General features: G+C 38.9%; 1 protein-coding gene across 3 annotated transcripts in view; it reads right to left on the reverse strand.

The window, feature by feature from the left end:
• Window positions 1-22,614, reverse strand: part of LOC136876221 (sperm-associated antigen 7) — a 95,066-nt gene that overhangs the window by 62,512 nt on the left and 9,940 nt on the right. The window contains exons 1-2 of one of the 3 annotated variants that reach the window (XM_067149988.2): window positions 20,093-20,149; window positions 19,939-20,059 (exon numbers count right to left, since the gene is read on the reverse strand). The exons of 1 other annotated variant lie outside the window; for it this stretch is intronic. In XM_067149988.2, the coding sequence (XP_067006089.1) occupies window positions 19,939-20,059; window positions 20,093-20,134 (163 nt within the window). In that variant the 5' untranslated portion in view covers window positions 20,135-20,149. Of the gene's footprint in view, window positions 1-19,938; window positions 20,150-22,614 lie in introns of those variants that run through there. One more of the 3 variants, XM_067149987.2, reaches the window with a different exon arrangement.

Below are 22,614 nucleotides of genomic sequence, written 5' to 3' on the forward strand. Positions count from 1 at the left end.
AGTTACCAACAGAAACAGACTTGCAAACATTCCAGCCAGTTTTCCTAACAGATCTTGTACTTGAGGGCACAGGATGTGAATTAAAGGTTCATCTCACTGGAATATTTCGGTGAAGCATGTAAAAAGTTCTGCAAAAGATGATGATTGATTTGATTGTTGAACAATGTAACAGTTTGACCATCTTTATGTACGAAGTAAACTGTGACACAGTCTTCCCACAGTTCAAGCAATCTCTCGGCTTCTTCTTCTTCTTCTTGATGATGATGATGATGCTTGTTGTTTAAAGAGGCCTAACATCCAGGTCATCGGCCCCTAATGGTATGAAATGAGATGAAATGAAATGACAAATTAGAAGTACAATATCCTCCACTGACCAGAATTCAAAACGTGAGGACAAAGAATGAATGGATATGAATTTAACACGTTGAGTGCCAAGCGACCCCATTTGGGTACGTGAGAGTAGTCAAGTTTTTGAACTTCACGTCCCCATATGGGGTCGTACGTTCGTTCCAAATCGAGAACAGTGCAAACCCATTTGGGTGCGCAGTAAGTATGTGTTTTGAAGCTGTATAAAGTCTCTTCCTGCCATCTGTTGGTCATCTATTTAAGTACATGCATAGTCCATCTTCCATTCCTGAATTCCTGATTTGGCGTGACCCCATATGGGTACGTCAACTGTGTTTTGTAGGGTGACAAAGTCATTGTCTATCTCGCGCACGGATTGTTTATGTAAGTGTGCAGTGCGGTGAGCTTCCTTTTCTTTTTTTGAGCCGTTACGAGTAAATCGAGCAGTAAAAGACTTAGTGCAAATAGTCTGGACGATATATCGAGCAAGTCGGACAATGATGATGTAGACCAAGTATACATTTACAGTGATTTTGAACCCAGTACAGAGCAACCAGCGATCTCGCACGTTCATCCACATTAATGATCTACTGTCTTCAGCATACACATCACCACTGTACTCCGGGTTTCCAAGCCAGCTGTTGCAACAATTATGACCGTCTTCAACAATATACAGTAGTCACTGGTTTCCCATTTTGCATAATCATCGCTGCTAGGTTCTGTTACTCAAATTAAGAGTTATACAAACAAAATTATGTACTTGTTCAGTATTCCGTAACTACTAATTCTCCTTATAATATTATTCTGTTACATCCTAATTTACCAAATTCACATGATTTTCACTACTTTATATAACTACATTCTATACGAAAATTTCCTAACCTAAAATCGGAAGATCGTCATTTACAAACATTTCCTGGCCTAAAATGCGGGATCGTACATTTTTAGGGCTCCAGTATGAACAACCTAACACATCTCTCATAATCAACAGCATATAACGCGTCCCTGCAAAGGAAAAGGTAAGTATGATCAAGCGTCGGGACAGTAACTACTGTATAAGTACGACCCCATATGGGTGCGCGTATACGTGTACAGTTCGTAATGACCAATGCGACCCCATATGGGGTCGCAATATTTTATCTAATTACATAATAAGTTAACCTAATATATCATAAATACATCCTCATTTCAGCGATCATTTGCATGGTTAAGCCTGTGAACGTTTTGGCACCAGAGGGTAACTCGATGTTATTAACTCACGGCACTAGACGGCAATCCTTTGAAAATCGGTCTGGCACTCAAAGTGTTAAACCAATCAGTGGATCCTACCTGCAGTGCCTCACATTCACCGAAACTGATGTAAAACAATAGCATTATTAACCACGGAACTGCTTCTAAAGCACAATACTGAATCGATGATGCTTGCAGTCTAAAGGGATCCAAAATCCAAGTCATCGGCCCCTCTTAAAGGTATTTATCGCTAGGAAAGTAGAACCATGGTATTTGTCATGGTGCGGTACTAAAAAAAGTAGCGTAGACTTGCGGTATTCCACACATTATGGTACTACTCACAGGTAAGCAAATCCACACATGTAATACAGACCTATGGTGTTTCGCACATTGCGGCGCCATTTACAGGCAACACAAACATATGGTGTTCATCACATAAGTGTACTAACCACAGGGACAGGTACTTTCCTGTGGTGTTCCTCATATAGTGGGTACTAATCATAGGCAAGCCAGAACCATACTGTCGCTCATACCACAGGTACTGTAAAAGCCGACAGCGCATTCTAAGTTGGGGGCTGACCGCACGGTGCACCTGTGTGCTACAAACCTATTTGGTACTCATAGTGGTACTACACACAAGTAAAAGCGACTCATAGCATTCCCCGTGTGGTGGTACTAATCACAAGTAGTTTCATGGTTCTAAGACAATCATCCCTTGGTTGCCCCTTTTAGTTGCTTCTTACTATAGGCAAGGGATACCGTGGGTATGTTCTTCATCTGCGTCCCCTACTCACAGGGGATTGTGTGTTTGGTCTGCGGGAGGTATTTTATTTCCCCCAAGTCCGCTGGCAAGCCAGTTACGACCCCCCTATCAGCCACCTGGGATGCGCCATGTGGGAGTATCACGTCTCCCCCTGCTACGCCAGTGTTGTAAGTTCGTGGCTTCTTCTTCTTCATCATCATTATTATTATTATTATTATTTTAGGACGCCGTCTCCCTATGTAGGTTTGTGATACAATTGATTATGATAACTTGTGAAACAGAATCAATAAATTTGACCATTCTTGGTCTTTGATTGGCCCGTATTGACTAAGCTCATGAAAAATACCATGGGTAGGTGTTGGGTCCGCCCAGTCAATATATATATTTTTTTTTAAAGTTAAAAACTTCATGATCGTTCCGTATTGAATAGAGAAATAAAAAGATGTACAATATTAGAAGGATCCACCTTTCAATACTTAGTTGTAAGTTGAACTAAAAAGAAGTCACAACTTGGGACCGGTTTCGACACATTACAAGTGTCATCATCAGCCAAATAGTAAAGTAGGGCAAGATATAAAGATCTTAAAACAACTAATACATTGAACACAGGCAAAAAATTAACATTGATTCATATCGTAGCAATTCAGTTAATGTCATCATTGTGTTCTGGACATTAACTGAATTGCTACGATATGAATCAATGTTAATTTTTTGCCTGTGTTCAATGTATTAGTTTTTTAAGATCTTTATATCTTGCCCTACTTTACTATTTGGCTGATGATGACACTTGTAATGTGTCGAAACCGGTCCCAACAAACAACTTGTGACTTCTTTTTAGTTCAACTTACAACAAAGTATTGAAAGGTGGATCCTAATATTGTACATCTTCTTATCCGTCAATATTTATTATAAAATTTGTTAGATTACACAATTATTACTCATACAAGCAACATAATCTGCTGTCAGTCCATACCTGACTGGAGAGCGAGAAGGTTTTCATTGCTCTGGTACATTACAGTAAGAACAACATCTATCAGGCAATAATTTCAAGGGCATGGCGGGATTGTTTCATCCGCTCTGTTTGCATTTGGACAAGCACCATCATAGGACGAGTCTGTTCAACTAAGCTACAGTTCAAGCTGCCCGGCTCCATGGCCAAATGGTTAGTGCACTGGCCTTTGGTCAAAGGGGTCCCAGGTTCAATTCCCAGCAGGGTAGGGAGTTTTAACCATAATTGGTTAATTTCACTGGCACGGGGGCTGGGTGTAGCCTATGTGTTGTCTTCATCATAATTTCATCCTCATCAAGACGCGCAGATTGCCTACGGGCGCCAAATCAAAAGACCTGCATCTGGCGAGCCGAACTTGTCCTCGGACACTCCTGACACTAGAAGCCATACGCCATTTCATACAGTTCAAGGGGCAACTTATTCTAAAATAGGTCTCATGAGGTAGTAAGCCCATAATTTAGTGGAGGACAAGAACGTTTTAGATGGATTTTCAACAGCAATCAAGACCAAGAAGTCAATTGTTTTATTTTAAGTTAATCCAAGAGATCGACAGTTTCCAATACAAATTTTAAAGTGCTTCCAGAACAAAGGTAAGGTTTTTTGTGGATCACGTTATTCTGTATAGAGTACAGTAATAAATAAGTTACAAGATTGTGAGCAACTGCAACGTGACCTCAATAATGTTGTGAGATGGACAGAAGGCAATGGCATGTTGATAAATGGGGTTAAAAGTCAGGTTGTGAGTTTCACAAATAGGAAAAATCCTCTCAGTTTTAATTACTGCATTGACGGGGTGAAAGTTCCTTTTGGGGATCACTGTAAGTATCTAGGTGTTAATATAAGGAAAGATCTTCATTGGGGTAATCACATAAATGGGATTGTAAATACAGGATACATATCTCTGCACTTCGTCATGAGGGTGTTTAGGGGTTGTAGTAAGGATGTAAAGGAGAGGGCATATCAATCTCTGGTACGACCCCAACTAGAGTATGGTTCCAGTGTATGGGACCCTCACCAGGATTACCTGATTCAAGAACTGGAAAAAATCCAAAGAAAAGCAGCTCGATTTGTTCTGGGTGATTTCCAAGAAAAGAGTAGCGTTACAAAAATGTTGCAAAGTTTGAGCTGGGAAGAATTGGGAGAAAGAAGACGAGCTGCTCGACTAAGTGGTATGTTACATGTGATAAAATTCATTTTTGGGTCCATATTGAAAATATTTGTATTAAATAACACGTGTATGTTTTATTATTTATCCACCTATTCAATACAATAAAATTTTAAAAATTAGGACATTGTCCTTATCAAAATTGTTAACATGAAATTAATATATTAGATGGTACACGTTCTGCCTATCAATAGTAGGCATAATCAGCCACATTTTTCACTTTAGGATAGATCAGGTACCTGATAGGAAATAATTTATGAATGCTGTTAAAAACTATGTTGTTTAAAATGTATTGGAGATTGTAGAAAAACTATTACAATATAAAATGTAGTATGCTGTTACTTGACAATATTTGTGATAATATTGGAGTCTAAAAACATGATAATTATTTGACGATTATGACATTTTAAAAGATATTACAATAAAGAAAAAATCAGAAAATACATTTCATTTAGTTGTCAGATGGCGTATTGTTAAAAACCTATGGAATACTGAGCAATGGTAATGGTCGTTGGTTCTTGAAGTTAATAAAAATTGATTTTCATTTATTTGCTTATAAATTTTGAAGAACTTTCATATGGCCTGGTTCCTCTTGAGATAATACTAGTTGGAAATATTGGTGCCGTAGGCTATGTTGAAGTCTTTGTAGGCGTCATTAGACCATCATCTTTCATGTGGTAAGAGTTTGTAATGGGTATGGCTCTTTGCTATTGGGCGTGTTGAGGTGAGCATATTAGTTGGAAGGGAACGTTGTTGTCATTCGGTGGTTAGCCAAAGAATATGATGAGTTCCCTTCGACCGCTGAGATGTTAGCTTACTTCGAGAGTTTTAGAGCAACTGGCAGTCGCCGAGCTCTTACTACGCGTGTTGTATTTGTGAAGACTTGGTGGAGGGGGTTGAGCTTGAGAAGGCGTGGCTGAGCTCTTAACACATCAAAGATGAAGGTCTAATGACACCCACAAAGACTTCAACATAGCCTACGGCACCAACATTTCCAACTACTATTATCTCAAAAGGAACTAGGCCATATGAAAATTCTTCAAAATTTATAAGCAAATAAATGAAAATCAATATTTATTAACTTCAAGAACCAACGACCATTACCATTGGTCAACTTTCCATAAGTTTTTAACAATACGCCATCTGACAACTAAATGGAATGTATTTTCTGATTTTTATCTTTATTGTAGTATCTTTTAAAATGTCATAATCGTTAAATAATTATCATTTTTTTTAGACTCCAATATTATCACAAATATTGTCAATTAATAGCATACTACATTTTATATTGTAATAGTTGTTCAACAATCTCCAATACATTTTAAACAACATAATTTTTAACAGCATTCATAAGTTATTTCCAATCATCTACCTGATCTATCCTAAGGTGAAAAATGTGGCTGATAATGCCTACTATTGATAGACGAAACATGTACCATCTAATATATTAATTTCATGTCAACAATTTTGATAAGGACAATGTCCTAATTTTTAAAATTGTATTGTATTGAATAGGTGGATGAATAATAAAACAAGTATTATTTAAGTGGTATGTTTCGAGCTGTCAGCGGAGAGATGGCGTGGAATGACATTAGAAGATGGATAAGTTTAAGTGGCGTCTTTAAAAGTAGGAAAGATAACAATATGAAGATAAAGTTGGAATTCGAGAGGAAAAACTGGGGCAAATATTCATTTATAGGAAGGGGAGTTAGGGATTGGAATAACTTACCAATGGAGATGTTCAATAAATTTCCAATTTCTTTGAAATCATTTAAGAAAAGGTTAGGAAAACAACAGATAGGGAATCTGCCACCTGGGCGACTGCCCTAAATGCAATCAGTATTGATTGGTTGACAAACAAAGCAACTATTAATACTATTTAGATAAGCATTATTAAGAAAACTCTTTAGTGTGTGTGTGTGAAAGTATTTTTTAACTATATTTTAACAATTTCAACTACAGGTATTTGTGTTTTTATTGAAGGTTGGATTAATAAATCTTAGAATATGAGGGATTTTGTTTTATGATGTAAAGTTTGCTGATGAAGAGAGTGGCCAATCTCTCAAAACATGTACAAGTAATAATTGTGTAATATAACAAATTTTATAATAAATATAGACACGGCGGACCCAACTACTACCTGTGGTATTTTTCAACTTGTGAAACAGCGGCTCAAAAGATTTAGATGGAAGTTCATCCTCACCAGCGGTGCAGATCTTTAAGCCAGGAATTTCTCTGTCTCCCCACAGATCGTTTTCTTTTAATTTTCCCCTCGATGACTTGGACGAAATGCAAACCACCTAGCCGAAGAATATTTCAAGAATTTCGTAATTTGAGAACTTCCTGAATACTTTCATATTCCTCCAGCCTGTCTGGTCATCCATCAAAATAGTGGTAAATAGCAGCAACAGCTAATTCAGACTATCTTACCCAAAAGTCTTCTAGTTATACATTGTGAACGGTGTGAATGGGACAGGTCTTGGTATCAACTAACCTGTGAGATCTAATTAATTAAATCAACTTTGAAGAGTCTGTGAACTTCCTTATTCACATTTGGTGCATTTTAGACAATCATCATAAGTTTGTAGCTCCCTCTGTGGATCAGAGGCAGAATGTTGACCTCCGGATACAAGACAGCAAGTTCAAACCTGGCAGAGGGAGTCAGATATTTGAAGTCTCCACTAAAGTCTGAACCAAAAAACCCGTTCCAATCATAATTTAAATAAACCACTAGATAAAGTTAATACCTTGTATGAAATGGTTTGCCCTTCCATCATGAAAAATCAAAAGAATATTAATCTTCATCATAATTATGTACCTTCCAACTTGCATACCCCTTGAGCCTACCCTCCAAATCCAAACAAAGCTCCTCCTTCTTCCCCCACACCCCCTCCAGACTCGGCGAGATACAAGCTCCGCACCAAAACAAACGAGCAAAGTATGGCCAACACTTCCAGTGGTAGGACAACACAGGCAAGGAAGGGAGTGAGTATGGCCAAATAGCTTCTACACTTAGTGCTATGATCTTTTATAAAGGTGCACTTTCTTTTTCTTTTTGTTTTGTTTTTTTATTTACAGATATTCACATATTTTCAATACCACAAGCTGTATAACAGACACGAAACATCACAAGCTTACTGGTTCTTCGCACGTAACTTCATAATAACAAGCTACCATCATCTTGATGCAAGTGTCTAATGGACTAGTATAACTTGGAAACAATTCCCTAACCCATGTGTAAATAGTGAAAATATTGAGATCGATCAGTAGGTGGTGGTATTATTATTATCTACGTATTTATGTATGAAACGTTGTCAGTGTGGCTTTTATTTGGTATAAATCGTGGTCGTATCATTTATTATATTTGTGTTGTATGATCTGTCTTGTGTAACAGAACATATGAGGTTATGTCACTATACTTCTGCTGTTGTTCTATTCATTTGTATATAGGTTATTGGAGACCTGCTACAGGTCTAGAACTCACCAGAGAGCATTGCACAACTTGACTATGTTTTGCAGGGGAACATCTTGGCTGGACAGTGCAACAATGGGATCAAGTGTTGTTCACCGATGAGTCGTGATTTGGCCTCCGATCACCTGACGGAAGAGAGAGAGAGTCTGGAGAAGGCCAGAGGAAAGGTATTCCCCTTACACATTCTCACCGATGCCTTTTAAGGGTGGTTCTGTGATGGTGTGGGCAGGAATCAATACAGCTGCAAGAACGGATTTGGTCTTTGTGGAGAATGGGAGCCTTACCGCACATCAATATGTGGAGGAAATCCTTCTGGAGCATGCTGTACCTTTCACTCCATTTATTGCCCACATGCTGTGAATTGTGCAAGAGTTCTTGGATGAAACAGGGATTCATGCTATGTTTTGGCCTGCTCGAAGCCCTGATTTGAATCCTATTGAGCTTGTTTGGGACCAGCTAGGAAGAAGAGCCAATCAACAATATCCAGAGACCCTACATGACCTACAGAACGCACTCCTGGAAGATTGGGAGATGATTCCTCAACAGAAAATTACCGCATTAATCAGGAGCATACCTGAAAGGTTGAATGCCGTCACGGATGCAAGAGGTGGCAATACACCCTTTTGAAGATGCAAACAGAGGTCCCCAAGATCGTTTCTGAGGTCTGTGAAGTGAAAGTGAGAAGTGCATTACTTTTATGAGCTTACTCACTATTTCCTTGAAATGTGCATCTCTGGCTTGATTTGTTCAATTTGTTTATAATAATCTTTTCTTTTCATTGTTAGTTCGATGGGACCATACCACAATATTCTATCATAAGACAGCAGATTAGTGTCATAAATTTAAAATAAATTTCAGTTTAGAAAGAAACTGAAGTGTTGCATTTTTCGTGCCGCTCAGTGTATATACCAGAAAAGACAAATATATCCATAGTTTATGGAAGTGTTAGAGTTGTACAAGAAATAATTTCTGTCATACTTCAGCATAACTTATTTAATTGTAACATTAGTTACTTTTTCGTTACTTTTTAAATCGGAGACACTTTTTCAGGGCATTGAGGAATAATTTTCCAGGATCCTCGACGGTTTGATATTACAGTACATAACATGTGATATTTAATTACAACGTTTTATGTGTATGGGTGTAATTGTATAATGGTTCTTGATTTTAATATTTGAGCTGAGGATGACATCACGATGAGTCAAAACTGGTCCTTGTTCAGTACATAAGTGTTCATTTGGTGGAACATCTTTTTAACGTAGTATTGAAGTAGATTTTTGAAGGGTAGGAAAAACTCCATTTGACACTCCATGTCATACGATCTCTGGTGACACAACTGGTGTTTACCCGACAAAATTCTTTAAAAAATCTCAGCCATAAATGCCACCCAAGAGAGATTCGGTTCACTGTGACATCTAGTAAGCCTAGAGTAAAAGAGTACATCGAAACTTGATGAGCAAGCAGTCAGATGGAAACAAATTAAAATGCTTGCACACATTACGTGAGGCCATTCAATGATGATGATTATTATTATTGTAAGTTTGTGTACAGGTAGGTTTGAATTACTCACGGCAGAGAGAATTTTTCCATGAAGAGTTTGTGCATAGTTTTTCCTGATTAAGAATGTCTGCTAATGTCTTGGAAGTATTTCACCTCTACTCTCTGACTCTGACCAATATCTGAATTATAAGTTAAAAACTTCATTTTCCCTTATTGAACTGAGATTTAGCCATGCAAGAGTCATTTATGTAATTTTTATGATATGTACTTTGCCCATTTGTGATTTTTGTAGCTGATGATGACGCAATAAGCATCGAAACCGGTTCTAATAATATAATAAATATGTTGTGAACATCTTATACAACACGTTTTGTATTGAAAAGGTTGAACCTTCCTTAATTCTATTTGTCAATATCTGAAGCTCTTTTTTGTCTTCAACATTCATTGTTTCATCAAAACAAACTGAATACAATGAGGTTCCAACATAATCTCAGATCATCTGCTGAAAATTTGGTCCCAGTGCATCAGTTATTAAATATCTCATCTTCCTAGGGCTTAAAGAAAAATTGGTTGGAACAACCCTGTTGCAAGAGGATGCAGAAAAGTTGCAACACACAGACTTCATAAACCAAGCTAGTTCAGATACTGTTGCCACATTCTTCTAACTATATAGAGTTTAATAACAGGCACAGAAGAACTACAGCTTGACCCAGTATCTTCACTTTGTATTGTACCGGAAGAATCACCGGGATTTGTTGAGACTAAAACTAACTGCTTATACCACAGAACATTAAAGACTAATTTTACACTGACTGACAGAGCAAATGCAACACCAAGAAGGAGTGGTCAGAACTTTATGCCAATTGCAGGGTAGACTGACGTCACTGAGGTATGCTCATGATGTGAAATGCGCCGCTGTGCTGCGCACGTAGCGAACGATAAATGGGACACGGCGTTGGCGAATGGCCCACTTCGTACCGTGATTTCTCAGCCGACAGTCATTGTAGAACGTGTTGTCGTGTGCCACAGGACACGTGTATAGCTAAGAATGCCAGGTCGCCGTCAACGGAGGCATTTCCAGCAGACAGACGACTTTACGAGGGGTATGGTGATCGGGCTGAGAAGAGCAGGTTGGTCGCTTCGTCAAATCGCAGCCGATACCCATAGGGATGTGTCCACGGTGCAGCGCCTGTGGCGAAGATGGTTGGCGCAGGGACATGTGGCACGTGCGAGGGGTCCAGGCGCAGCCCGAGTGACGTCAGCACGCGAGGATCGGCGCATCCGCCGCCAAGCGGTGGCAGCCCCGCACGCCACGTCAACCGCCATTCTTCAGCATGTGCAAGACACCCTGGCTGTTCCAATATCGACCAGAACAATTTCCCGTCGATTGGTTGAAGGAGGCCTGCACTCCCGGCGTCCGCTCAGAAGACTACCATTGACTCCACAGCATAGACGTGCACGCCTGGCACGGTGCCGGGCTAGACCTACTTGGATGAGGGAATGGCGGAACGTCGTGTTCTCCGATGAGTCACGCTTCTGTTCTGTCAGTGATAGTCACCGCAGACGAGTGTGGCGTCGGCGTGGAGAAAGGTCAAATCCGGCAGTAACTGTGGAGCGCCCTACCGCTAGACAACGCGGCATCATGGTTTGGGGCGCTATTGCGTATGATTCCACGTCACCTCTAGTGCGTATTCAAGGCACGTTAAATGCCCACCGCTACGTGCAGCATGTGCTGCGGCCGGTGGCACTCCCGTACCTTCAGGGGCTGCCCAATGCTCTGTTTCAGCAGGATAATGCCCGCCCACACACTGCTCGCATCTCCCAACAGGCTCTACGAGGTGTACAGATGCTTCCGTGGCCAGCGTACTCTCCGGATCTCTCACCAATCGAACACATGTGGGATCTCATTGGACGCCGTTTGCAAACTCTGCCCCAGCCTCGTACGGACGACCAACTGTGGCAAATGGTTGACAGAGAATGGAGAACCATCCCTCAGGACACCATCCGCACTCTTATTGACTCTGAACCTCGACGTGTTTCTGCGTGCATCGCCGCTCGCGGTGATCCTACATCCTACTGAGTCGATGCCGTGCGCATTGTGTAACCTGCATATCGGTTTGAAATAAACATCAATTATTCGTCCGTGCCGTCTCTGTTTTTTCCCCAACTTTCATCCCTTTCGAACCACTCCTCCTTGGTGTTGCATTTGCTGTGTCAGTCAGTGTATATGTCAAGCATAGTCTGAGTGTTGAACAGGAGCATGACAACCCTTGTATTGAAAAGCTTTTTTACAGACACAAAGTTTGCAAAATATTTCAGATTGCACTGTGTCTTGATGCCCATGTTCACAACAAGTCTAAAATTGCACTTTCCCAATAATAGGGACCTGAAAAAATTGCATTTGCAATAAATGCAAATTTTTGAATCTTGTACTGAATCCAACCCTACGGTAATTCTAATGTGGAATAAAATAAATTTTACGCATAAATAGAAGTGAGACAAAATGCGAAATTAGTATGAATATGCGAAAATGTGCTATTTTACTGGCAAAAACAATATATTTAGGCAAAATTGTCAGAAGTACTCAAAATATAAATCTTTTGACCGTTCCAATCGATTGCTGCTTGCTGCCTTATATTGATATTCAGATTCAGATGTCTAACGAACATTACTCGAGAACACCAACAAACACCGTTCGACGAATATTATGGTTTTGAAAATAACGAACACCAAAAGAATATGTTGTACAACTTTGTTAGTGAGCAACCTGTTCAACGGAAGAGTAAAAGGCAACCTGATTCGGAATTCAATAAAGAAGTCAGTAGGAAGTATACGTTGCCAAATGTATCTGGAAATGCAGTTCAAGTATGTCAAAGATTTTTTCTGAATACCTTTGCTATTTCGAAGAGTGTGGTAAACGCGGCTTTGCAGTATAAGAGCCCTCACGGATCCTACTTGGGCGAGATCAGAGGTCTGGACGACCAACTCCAAATATAACTCCAGAACGAGTTGTTCACCACGTTCGTGCCTTCATTAACTCGTTTCAGAAAGTTTCTGCTCACTACTGTAGAAAGAAGAGCAATCATCTCTACTTGACACCGTGCATGAACCTTACATTACCTGTACAGCAAGGATTCACAATCAGAATTAAAGAAAGTTCAACCTATTCAATACAAAGTGTGTTGTACAAGGTGTTCACAACATGTTATTTATTATTACTAGTATCGGTTTCGACGCTTAATGGCGTCATCATCAGCTAGAAATCACAAAGTGAGCAGGGTACATAACATAAAATTGTATACATGATACATGCATTGCAAAGTACAAATGACTGACTGTATTTTACATTAAGAGCTAGATGAATAATGAGTAAAATATGATGGCATAATATAACGCATAGAGGCGTTATAGTCTAATGAGGCAGGTAGGTATTGTACAATAAAATTGGTCTGATGAATGAGAGTAAAAGTCTTAGTATAATTATAAAAAAACGATGCAATTGCACAGTGCCAATCCCCATTAATATTTTGCCTCTTCAACTGTTTTTGTGAAAGATAAACTCTTTAATTTCTTATTTACCTATGAATTGTTTTTTGCATTTTATTCGGCTGATGATGACCCAGATTAGGGTCGAAACTGGTACCGCTTCCACTTTTAATTAAATAGGAATGTAATACTACATTTCATATTTATTTGTATTGAATAGGTTGAACTACCTTATTTATTATTTCAATTTCATTGTGATACATTTCAATACGGAACATTATGAAATTTTTATCTTTAAATGAAACACTTCAGACTTGATGTATAGTACAGACAAAAGTGAAAAATAAAATAAAAAATCACCCACACGGTAATATGTCATATGGAACCGTTTCAAACTGCCCTATAGAATGAATGATTGATCAAAAATATTAACTGTCAATGGTTCTCCTTTTACGTATATGTATTTTTAAACATTGCTCGAACTAGTATGGTTTCGGTGGCAATAGGGTAGAAAACACGGTGTGAAAATGGGAAACAATGGAAAACCATCTTCTGGGTTGCCTATGGTAGAGCTTAAACCCACTTTCTCCTGAATGCTAGCTTACAGCTAAAAAGCCTGTACCTCACACCCAACTCTCTTGGTAAATGTCAATGACTTTTTGAGAACTGCACAATAATATGTATGACATGCAAAGCTACAAATTTATTCCAATGTGTTTCAAAGAGCAGTTACGCCTTTTAAAAATTAAATCATTCCAGTGAAAAATATAGGGCACACTAAAAGTTATTCAATGCTATCCTTACATTTCATATCATTAGCATATTTGAAGACAAGGCCTTACCACATTCACGCCCATATCCGAGTTATTGCCTACAGCACGTGACCATGTTGTGGACTGTATCTGAGTTAGCCCGGATAAGCGCAACCTTGAACTGGAGCCGTTCCTACGCAGCTGGGATCTATTTTGATCACAAATATGTGCGAGAGAGATGAAAGTAATACCCTTATGAATGCTTCTACTCACCAGAAACCACATGGCCAGGGCAATTTTCCCTCCCAATGCACTTTCTTTGTTTTGTTTCTGAAGGTAGCCTAGTGCTGGCACAACTATCTGCGTAGTTGGTTTGTGATTGCACAAGCGTGTGTATAATCCTTTGGTATAATCACGTTCTGAAGTGTAACTTGGCGTGTAGGGACAATATAAATGATGCAAGTTATGCAAATTTACAAAGCACAGTTTTTCAGCTACTTGAAAATTATCTTTATTTTTTTTGCTAGGGGCTTTACGTCGCACCGACACAGATAGGTCTTATGGCGATGATGGGATAGGAAAGGACTAGGCGTTGGAAGGAAGCGGCCGTGGCCTTAATTAAGGTACAGCCCTAGCATTTGCCTGGTGTGAAACTGGGAAACCACGGAAAACCATTTTCAGGGCTGCCGATAGTGGGATTTGAACCTACTATCTCCCAGATGCAAGCTCACAGCTGCGCGCCTCTATGCGCACGGCTAACTCGCCCGGTGAAAATTATCTTGGCCAGGGGTATACAGTCTATATGGACAATTATTACAAATAGCGTTGGACTCACGAAACAATTGCATGAACTGAACACTGCCGTATGTGGAACAATAAGGTCAAATAGGGGTGTACCAAAAGATCTAAAGGAACACCAGGCAATTGTCAATGGAAGGGAAAAGTGAATCCGACATACAAGTACAGTCCCTTCTCTCCAAAATCTCAGCTCCATCTACTTCATCAGTTCCAAGTCAATGTCTGCGATTTTGCCGCCAAAAAGGGCACAGGCCAAGGATCCATCATTTAGGTTAAATGGGAAGAGAAAAGAGCATATTCTCTTGAAGTTTCCACCATTAAATATAGTCAAGTTCCCCTGAAGAAGGTGCAAAGTGTACTTCAAAAATAAAATTATAGTGAAACATGCTATTTTTGTGGAAAAGTGTGGTGTTCGCATTCACCCAGGAAAGTGTGACATTACCTACCACACCCTACAGAGATACTAGAGGATATCATTAAGGTATGTGGAAAATTTTGTTTCCATATCGTTTTTAGTTTAGAACTTATTGTGAAAAGAATTTGTTGTTGTTTGCTCTGCCACTAACAGCTGGAATAGCTGGGCCACCCCTTTAAATAGCCGCTCAGATGATGGGCGTGAATGTGTTAATATCTTTCATTCTTAATATCTACACAGTAAACAGGATAACAACATTGTATAGTTTTCTATTTCATGCCTGGTGAAAGGCTGGTGATCACCTGGTAACCTTACACACTGAATGCTATCTGGATTCAATAATCTACATGCTGCCTATTTAACATTCAGGCAGGCGCGCCTTTGGCACTCCAGTTGGCGCACTTCGGCATTTCAGCATTTCAGCCGCTCACATTCTCGCTCACTTCTCAAAGCTAGAAGTGTTTGTTTACATGGAATTCAATGGGGTTTCAATTGGTACACTAAAGATACATTATGTAAGCAAGTAACTTTTATTTTAAAACAAGTTTTATCACATCTGCAAACAGAAAAAAAAGTCAACAAACATCTCAACAAGAATAATATTTTAAATATATCACTTCTGTACAGTTTATATCACATCAAGGTAATAGTTTTATCACATTTCCAATTGCAATTAGAGGTCTTCATCTTCATCCTCTACTTCAGGCTGTGCATGTGAGGTGGATGGGATTTCTTGGACTGAAGGCTTTTTATATACATATTTTGCACATTTCTTGCAGGACATCTGAGTCTGGTTGTTCTTAGATCTACCACAATAAAAAGAAACTGGTCTTATTGTGAAAGGTGTTACTTCAACCTGATCAAGTTCTTCCTCGTACTCTTCTAGAAAACAACGTAATTCTCGAGGAAGAGAGGTTACTGTGGCCTGGTATTTTAGATTTTTTTCTGTCAGGGCAAAACTTAAGTTGGACATATAAGTTGTTTTCCTCAAATCACTGTTATGAGTATTGGCCTTGAAGATCTAGTAGGAATTAATCCCAGCCACATCAAGAAGATGGTAAAATACCACCACTGGCTGGCTACCTTCGAGTTGTTCTAGAAGTGGAGCACTTTGAAAACATGAGGTCCACTGTGTCCACCCCTCCTTTGGTGCCATTATAGTCCATAGTTTCTTCATCAGTCTTATTGTCGTCGAGCATCGTATACAAGATGAGCACTACTTTCTTTCTCGTTGTCACCATAGAGATCAAAGTCATATCAGGTTGTAACGTCTGGGTACTGATCTAGAATTATGCTCCACAAACTCTAGGGTAATCTCTATTTGTTACTTTTCAGGGTGCCCGAAAAGGTCAACCCGTACTTCAGCAAATCCTCTGCTAGAGGACAGCTGCTAAAGTAATTATCTGTTGTGACATTACAATTAGTTTTTTGATGGGATCTGTCAGTCTGACAGGCTTATTGGTGGTAGCATAAGGGCCAGTTTCTTGCTTTCCACAATAAATTTCAATACTGTACGTATAGAATGTACAAGAATCATATATAGCATACATTTTGATGCCGTATTTGGCTGTTGTTTTTTTTTTACACATGTACTACACAAATCTATAATGGCCCCGGAAAGCTACCAGCATTACATCGACGGTCATGAATTCACCAGAATAATATGACTGTTGTGAACTGAGGACAAATTTATTCAGAATTTCTGGAATTGGAGCCAATCTTTCACTCCGTTCTTGTATTGATATCATTGAATCATATACATCGCAATATAAGTCGGAATCGCCTTTTGCTAAAATTAGCACGCAAAATTGATACTCAGTCCCGTTTGTCACAAATGATCCAACTATAGCGTATTTCACGTTAAGAAAACAGTATTGCTCTTACGGACAAACAAGGAGCGAATACACCCCGTGTGACACACCCATAATTCCTTGTGATTAAGGGATACTATACATTGTAACGTATTATAAAAGACAGATAAAAAGGATGAGGCATTTTTGCTCGTGAGTTATTAAAATAACTACATAACATTTCCTTTTTCATAAATACATTCATAGGGAGGAAGCACATTGGAGGAAACAGCCATCGCTTTGTTGCCTTCCTTCATTTTCCATCTTCTCTGTTGCTCTGGTACAAGCTTCATGCAGTCCCTCCGTCTGTGAATTGCCAGCAGCTCACTTCTGTAGTGAAGTCATCTACAGTATTTATTTGTTGTATGTGTGTTTTTAGGCTTTAAATCAGTGCGTACTCGTCTTGTGTTGAGTGAGAGTTATGTGATAAGCCTACGTGTGTGATTTCTTTCTTTCAACATTAACATGCGACAGGTTGTGCCCATTTTATAACGCAAGAGGTCGCGCGAAGGCAAATTGCTCAAGCTTAGTATTTTAATGAGCTGCTATTTTCCTTTTGCAGGGAACGCTCTGATAAAAATATAAATATGTACCCTGTTTAACTGCCTTTCAACTAGTATTAATATAATTCCCCAGTAACAATATTTTCTCAATGTAAAAAATTAATGAACTGTTTTGCAAAATCTGGTAAAATTATGTGAGTTTTTAAACAGCGTGAGAGGTCGCGCGTGAGCAAATTGCCTCAACGTTTGCATTTGTACATTTTAATGAATGATTTGGTCACAATTCAAGATAAAACTACAGCACCACATTTCACTGAAAGCCACCATAAACCTCATGAACTTCTTGGAAATGCAGTCATGTAAGAATGCACTACGCGAGGGGTCACACGAAGGCAATTTGCCACGGCAGATGCGAGAGTGAAAGAAAACTTAAACTACTCCGGAACGCAGCACGCAATACACTGACGATAATCAATGTCAGGCAAAAGAGAGGGAGGAGAGGGATGAAACGAGCGCCCTAAGCTCTACAACGGCTAGCAACAAAATTGTTTACAAATATTTAAAAAGTGTAGCAAACTGCTGCGGGCGCGACCTCTCGTGTGTTAATAGAGTGATTTCTTTTGTAGAGAAGTTGTGTATGGTATTTATTTGTTGCATGTGCTGTTTAGCTTTTATGCCAGTGCACAGGCCTACTTGTATTGTGTTGACTGAGTGTTATTTGATTAGCCTATACGTATAATAATTTCTTTCTTTTAACATTAATACTGTGATTTATTTATGTTATGATTCAGAACGTTCGGTGAGTAACAGAAAGTGGTTGTCTAAAGGCAGATATTTAGCTTTGGTTGTGTATTGCATAGTGTATGTGTGTGTTCTATTACTGTATTTTCTTACTGTACAGAAGTTGTTACTGGAGATTTTGGTGTCGTGGTGTGCAGTGAAACACCATGGCATGACTTGTACCGATATAAAAATTGCCATGTGTTTTATCTGTGCTTGGTTTTGTTATTCAGCTGTTCTTTGTCAAGCACATTTTAATTTTAGCACTTTTTTTTTTCAAGACTGCATTTAATTTTTTACTATTGTTTTTGTGAAACGATATGACAGCACAGTAGTACCTTGAGTTGCCTAAGGAAATTTATTAAATGCAATTAAATGCTGTCGTGCAGCCGAGCGGATGGCGCTTTCGTGGTCAGCTACCGTTTAGGAGCAGGTGGGTAGGTTTCTTGGTGAATACTAAGTTGAGAGACAACTGTTCCCCTTTTCCGTTCAATATATATATATATTATCTCTTACTTGCAGTATTTACAACTATATACACTTAAAGTTAATGTCTCTGGTTAGGCACGGGAAACCACGAGCTACTGTCCTTTTACTCGCGTTCTACCTGATGCGTTACTATATTCAAAGACCAAAACTTATTACTTTACTACTGGTCTTATTAACTTAGAAGAATAAGTCAGCCTTGCGTATACGGCGTTGCAGGTTCACGGATGTCTCTCCTCTATTATCTTGAGACTCCTCCATTAAACTTGAGACTCTATGCCTCGAGTCTCCTCTTATGAGCGCAGCGCAGTAGAGGCTCCGTCAATAACTACATGACTGTCCTGCCTAGGTGCCTCCTTTCCTTTTGGCTGGTCCTCTTTTATACTCCTTATCTTGCATACGTGACCGCACTATGTCAAACATCCTTTTCTTCCCTGTGATTTCTATTGTCTGTCAACAAGATAACATTCCTTCTAGAACTTCTATGATTTCTCACGTGTCGCCTATATCCAATACTTGTGATACACTTGCTTACTAGTAAATTTCCACGCACCATGCGAGCCGCGTGACTTCATATCACTCTCTCTCTGTAATGCCGCTGATTACAGCAATCATAAATACACACTGGTATTGCTGCCGGTTACAGCAATCTAAACTTTGCCTCGTGCTTTTCCTTGTGTCTTTACAATATTACTCTGTACAATTTAATATTCATGGGTTTGAGTTCGCACTTCCGACAGAACAATGCACCCCTCACCCCTCGAGTCCATAAAAATAATTATTTGTCTATTTTCTCCCCCAATTTGCCTTACACTTCAATGCTGAAGTTTTGTATGTGCCGTAGTTTACCCCTGATTCTGTACAAACCAAAAATAGCCCCTGTAAACCCCCCACACCCTTGAGTTTTCATGAAAATAATTTGCAGCTTAGTTTCTCCCTATTTTTATCTTGAACTTAAATGCTGAGTTTCAGAAATTCATGTGCCACCATTTTCCCGTGATGCTATTGAGCAGAGCTGTTCGATATGGTAACCTTGTTGTCATACGAGTAATATTGTTTTCTTAACTTGGAATGACCTATAGATTCGTTTAATTCTCCCTTCTGACTGCCATAAAAAATAATGCCCCCAAAAAAGCACAAAGTTTATTTATATCAGTCAATCTAACATCCCTTTCTCGACTTCCAGTTTCCTTTTTTCTGAATGTAGACATTGGTGTTCTCAACAATACTATCAATAATACCAAGGGGCATTATTAGTGAAAAACATTAAATCTGTCAAACAATGATGGGCAGCCACCAGGAAAAGTTTTGATACTGTTTCTTCCCCTTGTTTTTACAATATCTGCCGCAGGTTCATTCGCCCACAATGTTTCTCCATACTTACTGATAAAAGAACAAAATCTCTCATTATTTTCAGCATCTTCATCGTCATAATTTTCAATTTCCACTTCAGACTCACTGCCGTGATCATCCTCGTGTATTTCTTCAGTCTCGAAATCTGGATAGTTCTCATTGTCTTCCGCCCTGTCTTCCAGCTGGTTCTTCTTCCTCCAACTCTTGAATATTTGTAGAAATATCATCAGGTCTGAGGTAACATTCTCTGAAACCAAAAAGTAATGATTGAGTAAATTGTAGGTATTCATAACCTAGAGAAATAGAGGAGCGAGTAAGAGGAAGGACAGTGAAATAGAGGTGTAATACATAAATAGGCCTATTTGAAAAATACATCACATTGAAATATATGATATTTGAACAACTCATTATATAATATTATACATCAGGTAAGAATTAAGGAAATAAATACTTACATTGTATTTGGAGGCTGGTAAATGTTTATCACTGTTAGGTGTGCACCGGCAATGTGGCCGGTCTAACCTGCTACTGCATCATAGCAAATACAGTAGAGACAATACGCGACACTTCCGGATTTAGCCTTGCTAAAATTGGAGACAAGTCGCAAGTGGTGCTCCTAGTGGAGTGACCTGAAAATTAGTGCTAAATTCAAATATCAATGGAAATGCATATACGGAAATGGATAAATAAATTATGTCTAGAAAGAAAGTGTTACTAAAATATTAACTTCAAAGTTGCTAAAGCAATTCTGGATAAATAAATGAACATTTATTTAACAGGTTATTATTTAAAGACTGAAATATTGTCATATCTGATGAAGAAAGGGCAGCCAGGTCAGCCAGAATGAAGAGGTTTTGGGAAAGGGAGAAGATGATGCAAGCTAAATCTTCAGTTAATTCTTTGTTAACATAAATGTATTTGGATTTGATTTAAGTGCTCCAATGTGGGTGTAAACTATGTAAATAAATAAATAAATAAATAAATAAATAAATAAATAAATAAATAAATAAATAAAGACTGAAATTAGACATATAACCAAGATGTGAAATGGACTGCTGTGAAAGGGCCTGATCTTTCATGTATGCATTACTTTTTTAGCTTTAGTATTCCTACCTGAACTTTCACGGCTAGATTTGTCTTTTTTCTCATTTAAAAGCATTGTATCATCACATTAGGAGTCCATGCATGGACTCTTCTGAGAAAGCTTGGAAGTAGCACACCTAGATATATTAATAAGAGGTCAAAGTCAAAGTAACTTCAGAGGATGAAGCCAATAGAATTGTCAGTCTTTCCAAGAGACCAGATAATATTGATAAAAATGAAACTAAAAAAACTAAAAAAAAAAGAGCTAAGAACGAAACTATCTCTGGCTAACACAACCTCCCAGTTCTCAGGAGAATTCACTGTTGCAGAATTTTCAACAGCTCTGAAAGTAATTAAACCAGGCAAAGCAGCTGGACTGGACAGAATATATCCAGAGTTCCTAAAACATTGTGGCCCAAGAACTCTAGAATGGCTTGTTAAATTCTTTAATGACATCTTAAGAAATGGTAGATTTCCATCCCTGCTCAAGAGAACCAAAATAGTTGCCATTTTAAAGCCTGGGAAAAGTGGAAAATGTCCAGAGGATTAGTCCAATTGCACTCTTAAGCATATGCTATAAGCTAATTGAAAGAATGATCCATAATAGAATTTCAACAACAGCCTTCCAACATATACCAATTGAACAAGCCGGATTCCGACCAGAACGAAGCTGCTGTGAACAAATATTGGCACTCACCAGCCATATTGAGAACGGGTTTCAATATAAGAAGAAGATCATTGCAGTATCTGTGGACTTGACATCAGTCTATGATACAGTTTGGCGACAAGGAATGATTTTGAAATTCCTGAACATTACTTCCTGTAAGACACTTCTCAACAACATGCTATGCAATAGAGTATTTGAGGTACATTTAAATGGCAGCGTGAGCAAGCCTTATGTACTGAATGATAGCTTACCACAAGGCTCAGTTCTTGCTCCATTACTGTTCAACATGTACACTGCAGATCTCCCAGAAACTATTTCCAGGAAATTCATTTATGCAGATGCCATAGCTCTGACTGCCCAATCCAATGACTTTAAAACATCAGAAAACATCAGAAATTGTACTTACAGAGGTTCTTCGTACATTGAGCAAATATTTCAATATGTGAATAAAACTGAAGTTAGCCGCTTCCATCTAGACAATAATAGAGCCAACTACACACCTCAAGTGGAATTCAAAGGCCAACGATTAAAATATAATCCTTGCCCAAAATATCTGGGCATCACAATGGACCGGACACTGACGTATAAACAACATCTTCATAATACCACAGAAAAGATAAAAACAAGAAACAACATCTTGCATAAGCTCAGTGGAACTGGTTGGGGGGGAAACGCTCGGTTCTACAAACTGCAGCACTCGCTCTAGTCTATCCAGTGGCTGAATACTGCTGTCCTGTGTGGCTTAACAGCGCGCATACTGAAAAAGTTGATATCCAACTAAATGACACTATCAAATAGACACTCCTACAATGGCTACCTGTGTTATCCAACATCCACCCCCCTTATATATGAAGGAAAGCAGCTCTGGTAAGAGAATGGGAGAAATGTCGCAGCAACTCTCAATTACCCTTACATCAGGACAGCAAATTTCAGAAAACGGTGAGATTGAAATCAAGG

Source organism: Anabrus simplex, chromosome 6 (assembly GCF_040414725.1).
Source record: "Anabrus simplex isolate iqAnaSimp1 chromosome 6, ASM4041472v1, whole genome shotgun sequence".
NCBI classification, from domain to species: Eukaryota; Metazoa; Arthropoda; class Insecta; order Orthoptera; family Tettigoniidae; genus Anabrus; species Anabrus simplex.